At 48.2% G+C, this 20,547-nt stretch overlaps 1 protein-coding gene across 2 annotated transcripts in view; it reads left to right on the top strand.

Moving 5' to 3' along the window:
• Window positions 1-20,547, top strand: part of NCAN (neurocan) — an 80,799-nt gene that overhangs the window by 30,722 nt on the left and 29,530 nt on the right. For both annotated transcript variants that reach the window (XM_053296082.1, XM_053296083.1), the window contains exons 3-6: window positions 14,502-14,903; window positions 16,097-16,271; window positions 17,450-17,577; window positions 18,213-18,506. In XM_053296082.1, the coding sequence (XP_053152057.1) occupies window positions 14,502-14,903; window positions 16,097-16,271; window positions 17,450-17,577; window positions 18,213-18,506 (999 nt within the window). The remainder of the gene's footprint in view (window positions 1-14,501; window positions 14,904-16,096; window positions 16,272-17,449; window positions 17,578-18,212; window positions 18,507-20,547) is intronic.

Here is a 20,547-nt window from a genome sequence, read left to right as displayed (position 1 = left end):
TTTATTGCCACAGTTGTGCCGTGGAAAGAGACCATGAAGTGAGATAGCAGGCAACTTCAGTGTTCTCTTGTCATGCAGAATACCTGTGGATTCACCGAGTCTGTGGGCAAGACTCATGCCAAAAAAACTCAGCACCTACATTTTGTTATTTTAAGTTTCTAGACCTCATCGTTGCAGAAATTAGTACAAATATCCTAGCTGTGGGTGGCCACGTCAGGTCAGAGATGGAAAGGACCTTCTTGGGAACCAGGACTCCTAGCTTCCCCCCCCCACCCCGTCTAAAGGGGTTAGGGTTCGGGGGAAGATTCCCCATCTCTCTCTGCCCCTGTCCATCTTCCCCCAAAACACTGTTGACCTGCTGCTCTTTGGATAAAAAGCTGCCCTCACGCTGTAGGAAACAGACCGATGTGCATGCCTCGTTTCCCATCCTGGCATCCGTGTCCTCCTCGCTCGAAGGGGGGTGCGTCCGAAAACGAAAACCAGATTCTCCCCCACTGCTGCAAAACAAACATGCCTGGCGTGAACTGTGAGCCACGTGCAACAAATAATGTACGGGTAATTAACTATTAATGGTCACTGGAAGCCAGGCATGAATAAGGAATGAAGGGAAAGACAAAAGGGCCCCAGAATGGGCAGTCTGCCCGTGTCCAGAGCAATGCTGGTTTCCCTTCTGCCATTTGATGCCTGCAGAGATCTGATAGCGAGTCCCAAATGTGGGTTCCTGGTCATCTCAGCCTTCCCCTGCGCTCCATGGGCAGCTGTCTCTTTGCTGCCCTGGCCTTTGTGGGATGTCGTGAGTGCGAATTCCTGTCCACTCCCAGAAGCTGCACCAACGTCCTTCCTTCAAAACTCACCCCTCGGCTTTGCCCCTCTTAGCTCCCCACTCTCCTAACCTGATGCACACCTGCCTGTGACCTGCTCCACCCCCCTCAGATGACTCTCTGCTTTCTCTCTTGCTGCCCCTTATTCCTGGGACCCCCTCCTAGATCCCCAGAGATTTCCTTTTCCTTTAACCAACTCTGCCTTCCTTCCCATGCCACCCTTGTGCCGGGAATCTCCCTTCCACCGTCCCAGAGATCTGCTGTGCCCTTCAAACACCCCTTAGAGAATAAAGCCATGGTTGACCAGTTTGGCAGCAGCCTCTCTGCAAACCATGATAGGCACGGCAGCAATGGAACCTCCTTATTCAGAGGCAGTCTGTCTGAGTACCAGAGACTGAGGATGTACAAAGAAGAGGGCAAGGTCATCTCCTACGTGCCCTCTCAGAGATATTGGCCTGACTGCTGTGAGAGGCAGAACCCTAAAGTCCTCACACAGCAGGGTATGCTCTGGTGGTAAAGATGTTTAGCCCAAGAGATTATCTGGAGACAGTAGGTTGAGTTCAAAAAACAAATAAAGATGTATTAAGAAGCTAAAACACTACATACTGAGGGAGGGCCGTGGAACAACAAATAGGCACTAGTCTTCAACAGCACCTAAAACAGTTGCTGAGCTGACCAAGACAGACCTATTAACATAATAGCCAGCGTGGTGTAGTGGTTAGAGTGCTGGACTAGGACCGGGGAGACTCGAGTTCAAATCCCCATTGAGCCATGAGACTTGCTGGGTGACTCTGGGCCAGTCACTTCTCTCTCAGCCTAACCTACTTCACAAGGTTGTTGTGAGGAGAAACACAAGTATGTAGTACACCGCTCTGGGCTCCTTGGAGGAAGAGCGGGATATAAAATGTAAAAACAAACAAATGAACAAACATAACTCTTAATGCCTCTAGTGTCCAGAAGAGGTTCCTGCAGTGCTAAGAGCAATGCTTTAGAACTCTTACTGCTAACACTCCTACTTATGGCTCTTACCAATCAGCAACTCCCATCATCTCTTGCAATGCAAGAAAATGGTCTCTTGGCAATGGGTTTGTGAGCACATCTGCTGTCACCTTTTCTGTTGGACAGTACTTCAACGGCCCAAGACTCTTTGCTTGCACATCACAGACATAACGGCATTTTGTGCCAAAATACTTTGTTCTGGATTTTGTCTTCTCCATTTGTGAAAGTGAAATGCAGCTTTGATGGTCTCCAAACAATTTTGTTGGTTTCGGTTCATCAGCGCCAAAGTCTTGCAACAGTTTGTGTATCCATGCCATTTCTTAGCAGCTTGAGTGACTGGCACATATTCCGCTTCCATAGAGGAGCCTGCGTGGTGTAGTGGCTAGAGTGCTGGACTAGGGCCGAGGAGACCCGAGTTCAAATCCCCATTCAGCCATGAGACTTGCTGGGTAACTCTGGGCCAGTCGCTTCTCTCTCCGCCTAGCCTACTGCACAGGGTTGTTGTGAGGAGAAACTTAAGTATGTAGTACGCCGCTCTGGGCTCCTTGGAGGAAGAGCGGGATATAAATGTAATAATAATAATAATAATAATAATAATAATAATAATAAATAATTTAATACTTGTGCAGCCTGTTTAATACTGGCTGCACAAGAACAGGCACTAAGAACAAATGCAATAAGAGCAAAAGTCGAAAAATCCACCACAAACAGCAAGTGCCGCCTTTGTAAAGAAGCAGATGAAACTGCTGATTAGGACCACCTAATCAGCTGTTGTAAAAAGATCGCACAGACTGACTACAAACAAAGGCATGACAAAGTAGCAGGGATGATACACTGGAACATCTGCAAAAAATACAAGCTACCTGTAGCCAAACATTGGTGGGACCATAAAATTGAAAAAGTTGAAGAAAATGAAGATGTAAAAATATTATGGGACTTCCGACTACAAACAGACAAACATCTGCCACACAATACACCAGATATCACTGTAGTCGAGAAGAAAGAAAAACAAGTCAAAATAATCGACATAGCAATACCAGGGGATAGCAGAATAGAAGACAAAGAAATAGAAAAAATCACCAAATACAAAGATCTACAAATTGAAATTGAAAGGCTGTGGCAGAAAAAGACCCAAATAATCCCAGTGGTCATTGGCGCCCTGGGTGCAGTTCCCAAAGACCTTGAAGAGCACCTCAACACCTTAGGGGCCACAGAAATCACCATCAGCCAATTCCAAAAAGCAGCTTTACTGGGAACAGCCTATATTCTGCGACGATATCTATAACAACTGACAATAAAATTCTGGCATCCCAGGTCCTTGGGAAGGACTCAATGTCTGGATAAAACAAACCAGTCAATAACACCTGTCTGACTGTGTAAACAAGAAATAATAAAAATAAAAAGAGCAACAGTGTTTTGCTTTCAACTGCACCAACTATTCGCTCCCCCTCCATAAAAGAACAGGTATCCACTTGTGGATTTACGATCTGTTCTGTCTCCTGCCCAATCTGCATCCACATAACCCACTAGTCTGCCATTACCACTTGCTGTCGATCTCAGTTTTAAAAGAGCCATACCTCTAATGCCACCTAAAGGCACAGTGGGGAAGTGATCTGCCTAGAGAGCAGGAGGCTGTTGGTTCGAATCCCTGCTGGTGTGTTTCCCAGAATATGGGAAACTCCTATATCAGGCAGCAGCGATATAGGAAGGTGGTGAAATGCATCATACTGCGTGGGAGATGGCCATGGTAAACCCCTCCTGTATTCTAACAAGAAAACCACATGGCTCTGTGGTCGCTGTTGCCAGGAGTCGACACCAACTCGACAGCACAACCCTGCCTTTCCTTTCCTACCTCTAAGTTACCTGCCCAGTCTTTTAACTGCAATCCAGTCATTTTTGGTGGGTGTACTCATTTTCCTGCTTAAAATCCCCACAGCTCCAGAAATGTGTGGCTGTGTTATTGTGGCAATATATAGAAGTTTCCCAATTGCTTTTCTATATTGCCCATTGTCTGGAAGACGCTCACTGTTTGCGTCTTGCTTCAAGAAGTTAACTTCCATTGGAGTGCTGACTTGCTTGGCATCTGTAAGACCCAGAACTTCTAAAAGGTCTTTTATCTTTTGTTTCTGATCAAGATGATAACCTCCATCTTGTTCTCTTTCTATTTGTATCCCAAAATAATAGGAAATGTTCCCTAGTTGCTTTACTTCTATTTCTTCATTCAAATCTACAGTTTCATCACTATCTCCTCTGTTTTGACAGCAATCAAATCATCAACGTATATTATTATATGTCAGTCTATTGTTTCTATGTGAAAGCTGGACTTTGAAGAAGCAAGATTAAAAAAAGCATTGACGCTTTTGAACTCTGATGCTGGAGAAGACTTTTGAGGAGGCCATGGACAGCCAAGAAAACAAATCAATGGATCACAGAACAAATCAAACCAGAATTTTCACTCAAGCCACAAATGACCAGGCTCAAACTATCATACTTTGGACACATTACGCGAAATTCCAGCTCCCTCGAGAAGTCCATAACGCTGGGGAAAGTTGAAGGAAAGAGAATAAGAGGACGGCCAGCAGCAAGGTGGATGGACTGGATGACGAGAGCAATGAATGCACCACTGAGAGACCTCAAAGGCCAAGTTGAAGACAGATCATCCTGGGGAGAATCTATCTGTGTGGCTGCTGAGAGTCGATACCGACTTGACGGCACTTAATCAATTAATCAACCAATTGTTTCTAAACCTCAAATATAGACAAGAGTCAGCTTTGCCTTGAATAAACCCTTGTTTAGCTAGCAACTGATTTAGCTTTGTATTCCAGGCTCTTGCTGCTTGCTTTACCATGTCAGAAATCAACTTCTGCATCCTGCTTCGCTTTGAAAACCCATTTGCACCCTACAGTCTTTCCCCCCATAGGCAGCTCCATAAGCATCCAAGTTTTATTCTTATGTAGAGATTGGATCTCTTCTTCTGCACTTTTCTCCAATAGCAAGCTTGATCATCTGGCATTTTATCAATATCCTCGCATGTATCAGGTTCTTGCACATTTTCTTCTCTAGTAATATAGGAGAGTCTGTTTACTGGAACACCTTTGTTGGCTCTTGCTGGGGAGCTTATCTCTGACTGAGCTTTAATGTTTTCATTTTGCTCTGGATAGTTAGTTGGCACAGAAATTACACCAACTCCTTTCCCTGATTTTTCTTGTCCAGGCTCCTTTGGCATCTGAATATCAGGTTTAATATCTGGTACTTCATCCACTTTTAAGCCTCCCATTCGGGGGTCTACTAGTGAGTTGCCATTAGCAGGGATTGCTGGCTTAGCCCGCTCTCCCCGCAGACGAGCAGGGAGGCAGCCCTGGGCAGCCAAATCGGGCGCCCACATGATTGCTGGCTCCATTACAGAGCCGGCGGGGCCTGGGGGTGTGGGGGCCACTTGGCCCCCGGAAGCTCCAGCATGTCCTGCGCGAGTGTGCAGGGCATGCTGGAGAGACCCCCGAGCCAGGAGGCTGCTTTTAAGCCTCCTGGTCAGGGGTCTACTTGTGAGTTGCCATGGTGTGGACCCGCGCTGTGGCAACATACAATTGAAAAGCCAGGTTAGTGGAGCGCTCGCTCTGCTAACCTTGGCTAAGGGGAGGGGCATTTCAGTGGGTTACCCGCTTTGGTGAGACTGGGCTCAGCTGCGAGCCTGGTGGTTCTCATGGTCATACAAAATCAGGCTAGGTTCCCTTAGCCCGATTTTGTATGACTGTGAGAATAACCTCAATGTATTCTATACCCTTCTGGTCACCACATCTTAAAAAGGACATTGTTGAACTGGAGAAGGTACAGAAGAGGGCAACCAAGATGATCAGGGGCCTAAAGCACCTTTCCTATGAGGCAAGGCTACAACACCTGGGGCTTTTTAGTTTAGAAAAAAGATGACTGCGGGGAGACATGATAGAGGTCTATAAAATCATGCATGGTGTGGAGAAAGTGGAGAGAGATTCTTTTCCCTCTCACACAACACTAGAACCAGGGGTCACTCCATGAAATTGATTGCCAGGAGGTCTAGGACCAGCAAACGGAAGTACTTTTTCACACAACGCGTGATCCACTTGTGGAACTCTCTGCCGCAGGATGTGGTGACAGCCAACAACCTGGATGGCTTTAAGAGGGGTATGGATGACTTCATGGAGGAGAGGTCTATCAATGGCTACTAGTCGGAGGGCTGTGGGCCACCTCCAGCCTCAAAGGCAGCATGCCTCTGAGTACCAGTTGCAGGGGAGTCACAGCAGGAGGGAGGGCATGCCCTCAACTCCTGTCTGTGGCTTCCAGCGGCATCTGGTGGGCCACTGTGCAAAACAGGATGCTGGACTAGATGGGCCTTGGGCCTGATCCAGCAGGGCTGTTCTTAGGTTCTTATGTTCTTATGGTGTATAGCCAACTAATATCCCTTCCTCACACCTGCAGTTGAATTTGGTTCTTTTAGACTTTGGCTTGTAGGCATGTGCTTTTGAGCCAAAAGCTCTAATATTCTCCATATTGGGCTTCTTTGCATGCCACAGTTCAAATGGTGTTGTATTTATAACTTTCGTAGGCAGTCTGTTTTGTAAATAAGTAGCTGTCATAACTGCTTCTCCCCAAAACCTACTGTGTAGTCCTACATCCAGAAGCAGGCATCTGGACACCTTCTTGATATCTATTTCTCGAAGACATACCTGTGGCTAATCCCATGCGTAGCAGCTCTTGCAAGAGTTCAGAGAGCTGCCGGGTAGCCACCGGTGGGAGAAAAGAAAATGGTGGTGGCGGCGGCGGCCAGCCAGCTGAGCAGCTGGTGGCGTGGGAGGCGCCCAAAGCAGTGATGGTGAGCAGAAGGAGGAGGCGGGGACAGAAGGGCGATGGGGATGGACGGGCGATGGGTGGAAGAAGGAGGCGGCAATGGGCGGGTGGGCATGGCAACAGGCAACAAACTAGAGGTACAGATGTTCTGTGCCCGGCCCAGAAAGACCAATTCTTTCCTTCTGCAACGCTGTTTCATTCTGGAGTATATGGCACTGTTATTTGATATTCAGTGCCCTCCTTTTTCAGATATTTAGTTATCTCATTTCCTGTTTATTCGCCTCCATTGTCTGATCTCAGAATTTGAGGCTTCCTTCCAAACATATTGCAAACTCTTGCAACATACTCCTTCAATTTTTCAAGTACTTGGTTCTTTTCACTAACCAAATAAGTAAATGTATATCTTGAATAACCATCCATGAAAGTTGACAAATACTTGTTTCCTCCTGATGAATTGATCTGCATAGGCCCACAATTATCACTGCATATCAGCTCAAGAGATTGCTGTGTCTCTCTTTCTCTGTGTTGAGGAAAAGTGGGTTTAGTTCCCTTCGCCCTTACACAACATGTACACTTGGACTTTACATTACAGTGACTTATATTCAGGCCTCTCGCTCGAGCCTCCTTCTCCAGTTGAAGTATTGCATTGTGGTCACTGTGTCCCATTCTTCTATGCCAAAAATCCAATTTTTTTAAAATATGAACATTGTTTTGCAGTTTCATTTATACAATTGCATTTATATAATCCACTTGAAATAGGCCACTCTCTTGCAAAGTGCCTTTCATAAGTAGCTCACCTTTTATCTGTGATAAAACGGTGTTCTCCTTCAAATTTCACTTCATAACCTCTCTCTGTAGCATATTTAACTGATATCAGGCTGGGCACAAATGTGGGCTCAAGCAATGCATCCTCAATAATCTGTTTCACTCTTTCTCTTTCTCCTTTTTGCAGTTTGCAGTACAGCCTTGCAGAACCTCTGCCTTCAGCAAACATCTGCTTCCCATCCCCTCGAAAAAATGGAACCTTGTAATTTGTGTCCAACTTAGTAAATCTTTCTCTTTCTTTAATCAAATTGCTGGTTGCGCCTGAATCAATACAAATCCCATCATTACATTTTGTAGAACTAGCTCTTAAATTCTTCTCTGTATTAGCGACATATGTTTTATATTTAGTTGCTGCTTATTGCCTCTGCACAAATTGAAGTCTTCCAAGCGGTTTATTACAAACTACAAACTCAAATCATCTTTGGCTTCTAATACATTTACAATAGACTCAAAATACTCAGGAAGACTGTTCAATAACAATCCAATCTGAACCATATCAGACAAAATTACTCCGGGTGCTTGCAGCTGTCACGAAGTCTCCAACATCTTGTTTACATGCTTAGACAGATCCTCTCCCTCCTTTAGTTTCTTGTTACACATCTTTTTAACTTGATGCACCTTGGAGACAGCTGACTTTCTTTCAAACCATTTCTTCAGAGTCACTTTCCCCCATGTCCTTTGCATGCTGTTTATTTCTTAAACGCACCAATATAGAGTCACTCAACAATAAACAAATTATCCCGGTGGCTTTATCATCTGCCCTGTCCCAGACCTGTCTCTCTTCTCCTTTGTCAGGGCGCTCAGTGGGTAAGACCCTCTTCCAACAGTTCCATACCCCAATCCCGCCCACCAGCCTGTTTCTCCCAGCAATTCATTTTATCTCCCTCATAATTTGCTTGCTCAATCAGACCTGCAGTGGAAGCAAATGCTTCCCTCGGCTCAGGGCCTGTAGCCAGAAGCTCAATGCACTACCTGACAGTTTTATGGCATGGGTAACTGCTCTTTATGGCTTTACATAATTAGCTATATTGATAAAGCTCCCACTACCTTTGGAGGCGAGGAAACGGGAGTTTTTTCTTTCCCCCCTGAAAGGTCTTTTCTCTTTTCAAAATAATAGTTGAAACCCTCCAAAAATCAAATCTCCTGGGCTAACACATCCGGTCTTCACTCTCTCCAGGCAAACCCATTCTCAACAGGTGACAGACTGAGTAGAATTTGCTTTGCCATTTCAAAGGCTTCCGGGTGTGAATCGCGGCTGAGGTTGTTTAGTGGGCCGTGGTGCTGGAAGAGCTATCCTGTGGCCATCTGTGGGTCCCAGCGCATGGTCTAAGGGCACCAGGGTCATTCTGCCCACTAGATGAACTCATGGTGGATGCCCAGGTGGACTCAGGTGGATGCTCAGGGCGCCAACTATCAGGGAGGGCTATCGATGACCTGGGCCTCATGTGTCACACCCGCCAGCACTCCCGGCCATCATGGTTGGGTGCACACACCATCAGAGCCGGCCACCCAGCTGGCGGGCAAGCTGGCGGGCACTCCCCATCTCTCCCGCCCAACTGCCCGCTTTGCTGCCTCCACCCACCACTCCTGTCCCCGGCTTGCCCCGACGCATTATAGCAATACCGCTGCGTCGTGCAGTGACCTCATCCTAACACCCCGCAGCAGGCTAGCCAGCTGCCCAGAAGTAGCTGGCAGCAGACAGAGGTGGCACAGTAGCCAAGTGGCCGATGGGAATCCTGGACAGGCGATGGGAATCACCCACTCGCCCAACGGGAGGCAGTTCCTTCATTTAAAAAAATTAAATACATTATTTTACATTTATATCCCGCTCTTCCTCCACGGAGCCCAGAGTGGTATACATGGTTATGTTTCTCCTCACAACAACCCTGTGAGGTGGATTAGGCTGAGAGATAAGTGACTGGCCCAGAGTCACCCAGTGAGTTTCATGGCTGAATGGGGATTTGAACTCGGGTCTCCCTGGCCTTAGTCCAGCACTCTAACCACTACACCACATTCATGCGGCCAAAGGGAGAGGGGGGAGCGTCAAGGCCAGTTGCTTTGGCCTGGGGGCCCCTGCAGCATTCCCTCTAAGGTGTGTGTGTGTGTGTGTGCACTCATACATTTTTTGGTGTGCACTCAGTTAATTTTAGACCCTGCTCAGGTTGAGTCAGGAAGGGCCCACTCTGAATGCAGGTGCACACACAATGCCTGGATACTGCCGCCCAGAACAAAATTCATTCTACCCACTGATGAAAAGAATTAGAAGGAACACTGGTGCCCTGGTCCATGGTCTGGCCCTAAAGGGCACACAATACAGCCACCTTGGTTATATACAGGCCTTGGTGTGCTCAGTCCCTGGATGGGTGACCCATATGTGCCGCCTTTGGGGATGGGGCCGTGGTGGCAGCTTCCTATGCGTTTCCTGTAACCCCAGGGAAGATCACGGAGGTTTTGTGTAGCCATTATGGTGGGCAGCAAAATAAGAAGAGCCCTGCTGGATCAGGCCCAAGGAGGCCCATCTAGTCCAGCATCCTGTTTCCCATAGTGGCCCACCAGATGCCTTTGGGGAGCCCACAGAGGCTCTGTGCACGCCCCCTCTCCTGCTGCTGTTGCTCCCCTGCAACTGGGATTGAGAGGCATCGTGCCTCTGAGGCTGGGGGTGGCCTGTAGCCACCAGACTAGTAGCCATTGATAGACCTGTCCACCAGGAATCTATCTAAGCCCCTTTTAAAGCCATCCAAGCTGGTGGCCATCACCACATCCCATGGCAAAGAATTCCATAGATTAATTATGTGCTGTGTGAAAAAGGACTTCCTCTTGTTGATTCTAAATTTCCCGACCTCCAGTCTCATGGGGTGACCCCTGGTTCTAGTGTTGTGAGAGAGGGAGGAAAATTTTCTCTGCCCACTCTCGCTAAGTAAAGTAAAGTGTGCCGTTGAGTTGATTTTGACTCCTGCCGCCCACAGAGCCCTGTGGTTTTCTTTGGTAGAATACAGGAGGGGTTGACCGTTGCCTCCTCCTGCGCAGTATGAGATGATGCCTTTCAGCATCTTCCTCTATTGCTGCTGCCCGGTATAGGGGTTTCCCATAGTCTGGGGAACATACCAGGGGGGATTCAAACCAGCACCCTCTGGCTTGCTAGTCAGGTCATTTCCCCACTGCGCCGTTCAGTGGCTTCCACCCTCTCCACTCCATGCATAACTTTATACACCTCAATCATGTCTCTCCACAGTCATCTTTTTTCTAAACTAAAAAGCCCCAGGTGTTGTAGCCTTGTCTCATAAGAAAGGTGCTCCAGGCCCCTGATCATCTTGGTTGCCCTCTTCTGCTTCTTATCCAGTTCTACATTCCTGTGGCAGAGAGTTCCACAGTTTAATTATGCACTGTGTGAAAAATTGCTTCCTTCTGTCAGTCCTAAATTTCCTGACTGCCAGTTTCACGGGATGACCCCTGGTTCTAGTACTGTGAGAGAGGGGGAAAGATTTCTCTGTCCACTCTCTCTACTCCGTGCATACTTTGATATGCCTCTATCATGTCTCCCCACATTCGCCTCTAATTTACTTATTTGATTTATATCAAATAAGTACCCTAACCCTTCCAAAAATGGCTCTAGGTCATCTTTTCCAAACTAAAGAGTCTCAGATGCTGTAGCCTTGCCTCCTAAGGAAGGTGCTCTAGGCCCGTGATCATCTTGGCTGCCCTCTTCTGCACCTTTCCCAGTTCTACAATGTCCTTTTTTAGATGTGGTGACCAGAATTGTACACAGCCCTCCAGGTTTGACTCGGTAGAAAGCAGCTTCCTGTGTTCCTATAACCACCCACTGCTATGGTCTGTAATCAGTTGTTTTAAAGGAAATATCCTCCTGGAATCTCTATGGCTTCCTTTATTTTATTTTTTTTAAATGCTTCTTGAAAGGAAGAAGTATAATTTCCTGTAGGCTGGATGGTTACTATGGGGCTGTTTGAGGCAGCCAATATTTATTTTTTTATATTTATATACCACCCTTCATCCTAAGACCCTAGGAACATAACAAGAGCACAGAGCTGTGTCCAGTCTCCAAAAGGGACAGCCTGATGCCTCCAGGAATCCCACAAGCAAGGGGATGAAGGCAACCAAGCTCCCCTGGTGATTGCCCCCTCCACAATAAGTATTCAGTGGTAGATTGCCCCTGTACATGGAGCTTTTATTGTCCTCATTCAGAAGCATCAATCAATCCATCATCTGTGGCTCTGTCTAATGTTTTACGTCGGCCAATCTGGTGGCCATCGCCATATCTTGTGGCAGTGAGTTCCACGGATGGAGCGCCCATTCTGTGCAGACAGGACTTCTTTGTTTATCCTGCAGTGACACTCGGGGGGCATTGTAGGAAAATAAAAGGGTGGCCACGAGGAGGCCATGCTGCTGGTTGCTCTCTGCAGTAACCAGCAGCCGTTCTCCCTATCAGAGCAAGAAAGACAGAAACAAAAGGAATGAAATGAATGCAGCAAAACGAAATCAGTCGACGGGTTTGTCATGAAACGAAACGAAACACCCTAAATTGGGGCTCAGCCAAACCATACTCTTGATAATGAAAATGAATCCAGGAGGCATGATGATTTTTTTCATGTACATCCCTAGTAGTCAGAACCAGCATCTCTGAATACCTGAACAGGCGTCATTACCGTGGTTTCCATCACAGCGCAGCCTGAAATTAGAAAATGCAAGCTCTCCTTTAGGATTATTCTATTTAAAAGGGAGAGCAGAATTTGGAACGACTTGATGGAACGTCAGACTCCCCGCGGCAGCCTTTTCCAGACGGGCGTCAGAATGATCAGCATGGCGTTCCTTTGTTTCCTCTCCTCTTTCCCCCTTCCTCGCCTTCCAATAATTGGGTCCAGCTGGCTGTGGAGAAAATCAATCAGAAGAACGAGCAGGGACCCCCTCCGTGCGCACACACCGATGATTAATTTCACTCGCGCGACGTCCAGGGCAAAGTGTCGTTCTTGACTACAAAAATCCGCTCCCACAACCCGCCCCAGAGAGAGTCTTTGTGAAGAGAGCTGATTGGCACACGGACGTTCCGTTCCTTGCCACAGCTTTGGCGTGTGCATAGAGCTCTCCTCTGTGCCAGCTCCTTGCTAGGAGGGACGCTTTGGAAACTTGCTTCCTGCAGATCTCCTCTGAGTTTTGAAGTTCCGAAGTGTCTCGGCCGTGTTACCAGATTCGGACTGATCCCTTACGAGGCCTCGGTTCTGGGTTTTATTTATTTATATATTTTATTTCTGTGTCGCCTGATTTAGGAATTTCCAGGTGGTGTACAGTTAGAACACAATTAAAAACAACAACAATATAAAACAATTAAAATTCATAAAACAGATAAAAATCTCAATGAGTAAAAACATATTAAAATTTAAATTTCATCTAAAAGCCAAGGGAAACAGATACGTCTTCAGGGTCCTCCTAAAAGCAAGCAGTGAAGGAGATGCTCTTATTTTAGCAGGGAGCGTGTTCCAAAGCCCCGGGGCAACCACAGAGAAGGCCCGGTCCTGAGTCACTAACAAACAAGCCAGTGGCACCCATAACTGGACCTCTCCAGATGATCTTAATAGATGATCTATTAGGGTTTTAGTATCCCAGTGTTAAATATGCAGAGTGCTGTGTGTGTTAATGCAGTTCTGTTGATTGGTTTGTGCCCTTTCCTCCCTTTTACATGACCAATGTGCTCATGCAGTCTAGTAAAATATGCAGTTGTTTTAGTACATTTGTTTCCACCCCTATTATATGGCTAACTGGTAGGTAAGATCTGCAGTTGACCAGGAAAAGTCATTCTTGCATAGACTGCAGTTACAGAGAAGTTTGATCAATTAAATATATGTAGCGACAGAAAATGTAAAAATGATAAATAAATAAATAATAAAAATATCTGTAGTAGAATTTTTTTTATTAATGTGCTCGCCAAAGGGAAGTAAAAGAACAGTTTTTGAAATTTGTAGGATTTCAACTTCAAACAGTATTCATTTTATTGTATAATGACCCTATATGGTAAATTTAAATCATAGCAAATCTGAATCCGAGAAAGATCTTCTGTTTCTTGGGCAAGAAGTCGTTTTGGATTTATTGACCTGATTATTGGGTGTTAGAAATCTGTTGAGAACAATAACAGTTAAAATATTATGATTATTTTCAGAATTCTAAAAATGCTACAAAAAATTATTTAAATTTTCCATGAGCATATTCCAGTGTAAAAAGCAGTGCATCCAGCTAATTTAAATGGCCAGATTGAGTATGCAAACATTTGGTATCTGTCGGTCATCAGGTAATATGACTATTTCTCACAAATTAAATATACAAACAAATGCTTGAAAATCTATAGCAGATATACATGTATGCCTTGATAAGCACTACAAACAAAGCAATCTTGATGCAGCTGCACTGAGGCTGATTATTTTTATGTGGCATTTCACTGCTGTTCAGGATTGCATGCATCCTATAAATAATATATGATTTTATCAAGAAAAACATCCGGATCTAATCCTAATCTAATCTAATGCTTTTTTATGTGCCTTATCATGTGCTTGTATGCTGCAGTGAGTCAGAGGAGCGTTTGCAAAGGGCTCTGGGCCAATATTTACTCTTCGGCCCTCATTTCCCCCAAGGGCGGCCTTCCGTGAGGCCAAGTGAGGCATTTGCCTCAGCAGAAGATTATTGGAGCAGATTATAAAATGCCCTCCTGCTCCTGCTTCTCTGCCTCCTGCCTTGCCCCACCATGGAGTTAATCCTTGAGCATGCAGTCTGGTATTCACCAGGTTGGGCGAGGTCGGAGACAGAGAGGCAGCCAGGACGGGGCGAGAGAAGGACGGACAAGATTCACCTGCAGCTGGTTTTCCGCCCCACCCCTAACATCTGCCACTGCACAGAGGTCCTGAGCTGTCACTGATTTCCCCCTGTGTGGGGCAGAATTTGAGAAAGCCCAATCACTGCTTGGAGAGGGTGTGCTTGCCATGCTGGGCTACTATGTGCCCAGCCCCTCCCTTCACCTCTGTCTCTTGTGAACAGGCTCTCAGGACAACGGGAAGGTGATCCACATCCATAAGATCCACCACCAGCCCCTGCGGGTGGGTCTGGCCGATCCCGTGGCGCTGCCCTGCCTCTTCCTCTTGGAGCCCTCCGCCTCGCTGGGCCCCAACGAGCCGTCAGATCCGCCGCGCATCAAGTGGAGCAAAGTGCAGTCCGCGGCAGGGCAGCCGGAGGACATCTCTGTGCTGGTGGCCAAGGACAACGTGGTGAAGGTCTCCAAGGGCTACGAAGGGAGGGTCTCGCTGCCCGGCTACCCCCGCCATCGCTACAATGCAACCCTCTTGCTCTCGGCCGCCCGGGCCAGCGACGCCGGCCTCTATCGATGCGAAGTCGTGGCCGGCATTCATGACGAGCAGGATCTGGTGCCCCTGGAAGTCACAGGTGAGGGAACGGATCGGATTATCTCCGGGGGTGGGGATGAATGAGGCAGAAGGAGCAGGATTCCTGGTTCTGTTTTACGACTCCCAGAGCAGTGGTTCCCAACCTGGGCTCCTCCAGATGTTGCTGAACTACAACTCCCAGCATCCCCAACCATAATAAGTTGGAGCTGGGGGTGCTGGGAGTTGTAGTTCAGTAACATCTGGAGGCCCCCAGGTTGGGAACCCCAGATGAGGGTGGCGAGCAGTACGGCACCCATTCAAGGGATCAAAACGAGCAGCAGAGATGATAGCAATAGCAATAGCACTTACATTTATATACCGCTTTATAGCCGGAGCTCTCTAAGCGGTTTACAATGATTTAGCATATTGCCCCCAACATTCTGGGTACTCATTTTACCGACCTCGGAAGGATGGAAGGCTGAGTCAACCTTGAGCCCCTGGTCAGGATCGAACTTGTAACCTTCTGGTTACAGGGCGGCAGTTTTACCACTGCGCCACCAGGGGCTCACTGGTGGCGCAGTGATGCCACGGATGGTGGCTATTAAAATAATTTGCAATGTTTACGATGTAAAACACTGACGTTTAGTCTCTTCTCTTCAATGTGGAATCATTTTGATTGGTTCGCATTTTGTTCCTATCAGAATTTTGTATCCTGCCTTCAAGTCCCTGCCCACCAGGGCTGCCTCTAACTGGGATTCCCAGATGTTGTTGACGACAACCCCCAGAATCCCAAGCAAAAGCCATTGCCGCTGTGGATTCTGAGAGTTGTAGTCAACAACATCTGGGAATCCGAGAGGGAACACTGCTGCCCACACACACACAAGACGCAGACGCACAAGCAGCTCACGAAAATTATAATCCACATGAGAATTTCTTTTTTAAATGTATATAAATGTGGTCAAATAAATAAATAAATAAATAAATGCTTTCTTTAAAAAAAAAATCTGAAGCTTGTACAGAGCACCATGCATTCGTGGCTTACCGCAGGTTTCAGTTTGTGCCCTTGCCTACGTTACGCTGCACATGTGCACGAATAGATAAAATGCTGCACGGCACATGCACAGTTCGCTCCGGCATTCCGTTCCTTTGGTTCATGTGTAACTGCAGAGCAGGGTGGGGGGGAGAGGAAATCCTCCTTCTCATATGGCCTCACACTGACCTGACCTGGGTTCCTCCCCGTTCTGCCCCACCCAGGTGTGGTGTTCCACTACCGAGCTGCCAGTAACCGTTACGCGCTGACCTTCGCAGAGGCCCAGCAGGCCTGCCGGGAGAACTCGGCGGTCATTGCTTCCCCCGCCCACCTCCAAGTGGCGTTTGAGGACGGCTACGACAATTGCGATGCAGGCTGGCTCGCTGACCGCACTGTCAGGTATGGGGGAGAACCACGTGGGCCCCAGCTCGGGTCCCCTGCCTCAGGGAAAATGTTGATTTTGTCCCGCTTTTCCCTCTTGGGGAGACGTTAAAAATGCTTCGTGCTCACAGATCTGCCTGGGATTCTGATGTCTGAGGTCGCGATAAATCTAATCTCTAACGGGGGTGGGTGCATAGATTCCAGTGTGCGTGCATGAAAATGCACATGTGTGCATTAACCAATGGCACACAGGAACATAGTGAGCGACCGAGACAGCCAACAACCTGGATGGCTTGAAGAGGGGTTTGGATAACTTCATGGAGGAAAGGTCTGTCAACGGCTACTAGTCAGAAGGCTGTGGGCCACCTCCAGCCCCCAAGGCAGGATGCTTCTGAGTAGCAATAGCAGCAATAGCAATAGCAATAGCACTTACATTTATATACCGCTCTATAGCCGAAGCTCTCTAAGCAGTTTACAATGATTTAGCATATTGCCCCCAACATTCTGGGTACTCATTTTACCGACCTCGGAAGGATGGAAGGCTGAGTCAACCTTGAGCCCCTGGTCAGGATCGAACTTGTAACCTTCTGGCTACAGGGCGGCAGTTTTACCACTGCGCCACCAGGGGCTCATACCAGTTGCAGGGGAGTACCAGTTGCAGGGGAGTCACAGCAGGAGGGAGGGCAGGCCCCTTTCAACTCCTGCCTGTAGGCTCACAGGGGCATCTGGGGGGCCACTGTGCGAGACAGGATGCTGGACTAGATGGGCCTCCTTGGGCCTGATCCAGCAGGGCTGCTCTTATGTTCTTATACCACGTCAGACTGTCAGTCCATCTAGCTCAGTGTTGTCTCACAGACTGGCAGCGGCTTCTCCAAGGTCGCAGGCAGCCTTATCTGGAGATGCCAGGGAGGGAACTTGGAACCTCCTTCATGCAAGCAGGCAAATGCTCTTCCCAGAGCGGCCCCATCCCCTAAGGGGAAAGAGTGCCCACAAATGCAGTCTCCCATCCAAATGCAAACCACAGCAGACCCTGCTTAGCCAAGGGAACAATCCGTGCTTGCTACCACAGGACCAGCTCTCCTGCCTCAGACCAGCTCTGACTGCTTCCCTTCCATGCACGTACCCCATAATCTCCTAACCCGATAGCAACTGGGTGAATCCTTCTGCACCTCTCCGATCTTTCCCCCACCCTGCAGGTACCCCATCACCTTCTCCAGGCCCGGCTGCTTTGGTGATCGCAACAACCTTCCAGGGGTCCGCAGCTACGGTGAGAGGGACGCTGAGGAAGCCTACGACGTGTACTGCTACTCGAAAGAGCTTCAAGGCAAGTTGCTGGCAGTGAAAGTTCCACCATCCGTGGATATCACAAAGTCTGAGAAGAGAGGCTTACAATCTACAAATCAATATCTTATGAGCGAGAGAGATCATAAAGAGAGGGAAATTTGTGTCCTCCTTTGTGTCTTCCATTCAAAGCGGAGTACATGGGCCTTGAAAAAACATGACAAAGCAGCCGTCCCGAAGGAATCGTAGGTACCCTTTCTTGTACGGTGTTTCCCCGATGCTCAGAAGCATTTGTGTGCATCGGTAAACACGACACATAGCAACGTTCCCGAATCATAGAAGAACAGCTAGGTCAGCCATGCTCGGCTGGAAAAGCGTAACCCAAAGGGTAACGTATCTTGGCTTGGCCTTGTCGCCTGCGCAGTAAAGAATTTGAAAGCGCAGCAATCTTGGGGTTTGATGGATGTCTTTTGCAAGCTAAATAAGGTCTCAGGGTGGAGGTAACATTTACGGAACAGGGGCACGGCTTCAGAAGCACACTCGATGCCTGCAATATAAATGCACTCTTCCCATCCGAGACCAAAAGGACCCAACGAGGCAGCAGGGGTAGAAGGTTTGACGAGCAAACCAAGAGTTGTGAATGAAAGCCTAAGCAAGTTCCTTTCCTCTCACTTTCAGGGAAAGTGTTTTACGCCTCCAGTCCTGGACGGATGACATTCCAGGCTGCCCGGAAATACTGCCTTAGTCGGGGGTCTCAGCTGGCCACGACCGGGCAGCTGTACCTCGCGTGGAGGGGTGGGCTGGATCAGTGCGACCCTGGCTGGCTGGCTGACGGAAGCGTCCGTTATCCGATCCAAATGCCCCGGAAGAAGTGCGGCGGGGACGAGCCGGGCGTCAGGACGGCCTACCAGTTCTCGAACCGGACGGGCTTCCCCAATCCGCTGGCCAAGTTTGATGCCTACTGCTACAAAGGTAAGAAGCAGCCTCTGTCGGTAGCTCATCCTTCCCGCAAGGAAAGGCAATGGTGAGGGTTTCCCAGCTCGTCCTCACCACAACCCTGTGAGGTTAGGGTCATCCCATGAAACTGCTGGCCAGGAAGTGTAGGACCGACAAAAGGAAGGACTTTTTCACACAGAGCAACATTGATCTATGGAATTCTCTGCCACGGGATGTGGTGATGGCCACCAGCTTGGATGGCTTTAAAAGGGGCTTCAGCAAATCCATGGAGGACAGGACAATCAGCCTCAGTGTCGAGATGCCTCTAAATGCCAGTTTCAGAGGAGCAACAGCAGGAGAGAGGGCATGCTTCCATCATCTCTTGCCTGTGGGCTTCTCAGAGGCACCTGGTGGGCCACTGTGGGAAACAGGACAGGAGACTAAATAGACCTTGGACCTGAAACTGCAGGGCTAGTCTTACGAGAGAGAGGGGTGGGGTGGGGCACGCCTCCTAAACTACTCCACCGAATGGGATGGGGGCTGTAGCTCAAGGGTCGATCATCTGCTTAGCACGTAGAAGGCCCTAGATTCAATCTCGGGCAGCATCTCCACGTAATGCTAGGAGGTTCCTACCCTGTTTCCCCGAAAGTAAGACCTACCCCGAAAGTAAGACCTAGCAGCAATTTCTGATGTACCGCTAATTGCCCTAGTGCATTTTGGGGGGCTAAAATTAATATAAGACACTGTCTTATTTTCGGGGAAACACGGTATGTCTATGTCCCACTGAGTTACGTTAACTCCTCAAAGCAGGTGAACATATGAGAGCTGCTTCTTACTGAGTCTGACCATTGGTCTGTCTTGCACATCACTGACTACTCTGACTGGCAGCAGCTCTCCAAGCTCAGGGCTTTCACAGTCCTGTTTTAAAAAAAAAACAAAAAACAAAAAAACAAAAAAAACCAGAGCTTAATTCTAGAACCTTCTGTATACAAAGCCAGTGCTCCTCCACTGAGAATCAATTGCAATTTGGTCTGTTCCCCACCCCCCCCAAAAAAACAACAACCAACAACAAAGCCACACACACACAACCTAAATTATGGCATTTTAAGGCCACAGGACGCTGGAGACTAGAAAATGCATCTTTCATCCAGGTTTAAATTCCATCCTTCCCAACCCCGGAGTGCCATCTTCTTCCCATGTACTTTCTTTCACCTCCAGACAACTTTGCTTCCCAAACTGGGGAAGGGGGAAGTTTTCAATTTGCAGCCACGTCCACCACCCACCACCCGGGCCGACCCTCCACCGGGGCCCCGTGAAACGGGTGCCGCACTCTGCTTGATTAAAAGGAAAGGAGTTCACTCCACTTCCTGCTGCCAAGAGCTCCTTCATAAATCACCCAGCGTCCTCGAGTGCCGTTCCAGCTCCCGTGGCTGACGAGAGGAAAATTGAATGCCAGGGCCCCTGACCAGCGTGCGGCTCAACGCGCCTGGAACCATGGCACCTTAAACTGCACCCACTCTGAAGCGGGGTGTGTGTGTGTGTGTGTACAGCACGTGGTAGCATGGTTTGGTGAAGGGAGGACCCACAGCTCAGCGGGAGAGTGCTTGCTTTCCATACAGAGGGCCCCAGATTCAAACTCTCCAGCGAAAAGCCTGGTCGCTTGCATTCTCTGGAAAGTTTTTTCTTTCTGCCCGAGACCCGGGAGAGACTGTCTGCCCGTCTGAGTTGTCAGTTCTCGGCCAGATGGATCCACAGTCTGACTCAAGAGTCGGCGTCTTTCTCAGTTCATCAGCTCCGTGGCAGAGAGTGACCCTGCTTTGCATAGAGAAGGTCCTGGCTTCACTCCCGGCATCTGCTCTGCTGTTAAGAAGGATCTTGCCTTGCCGTACAGGGCTGAGGAAATGCTTAGTGTGCTGCTGCCAGTAAGAGCAGGCAATACCAGGTCTGGATTCGTATTTGGCTGCCTAGCTTGTTCAGTGGCCTCTTTTGAAACGAAACCCGTTTCCCAGCTTAACAGCAGTGTCGTTCTTCATCACAGAGAACCCAGGTGCCTTCCCGCAACGGAGACTTCCGTTGT

This window comes from Hemicordylus capensis, chromosome 2 (genome assembly GCF_027244095.1).
Source record: "Hemicordylus capensis ecotype Gifberg chromosome 2, rHemCap1.1.pri, whole genome shotgun sequence".
NCBI lineage: Eukaryota > Metazoa > Chordata > Lepidosauria > Squamata > Cordylidae > Hemicordylus > Hemicordylus capensis.
This window is presented reverse-complemented; position numbering and strand designations above follow the sequence as displayed.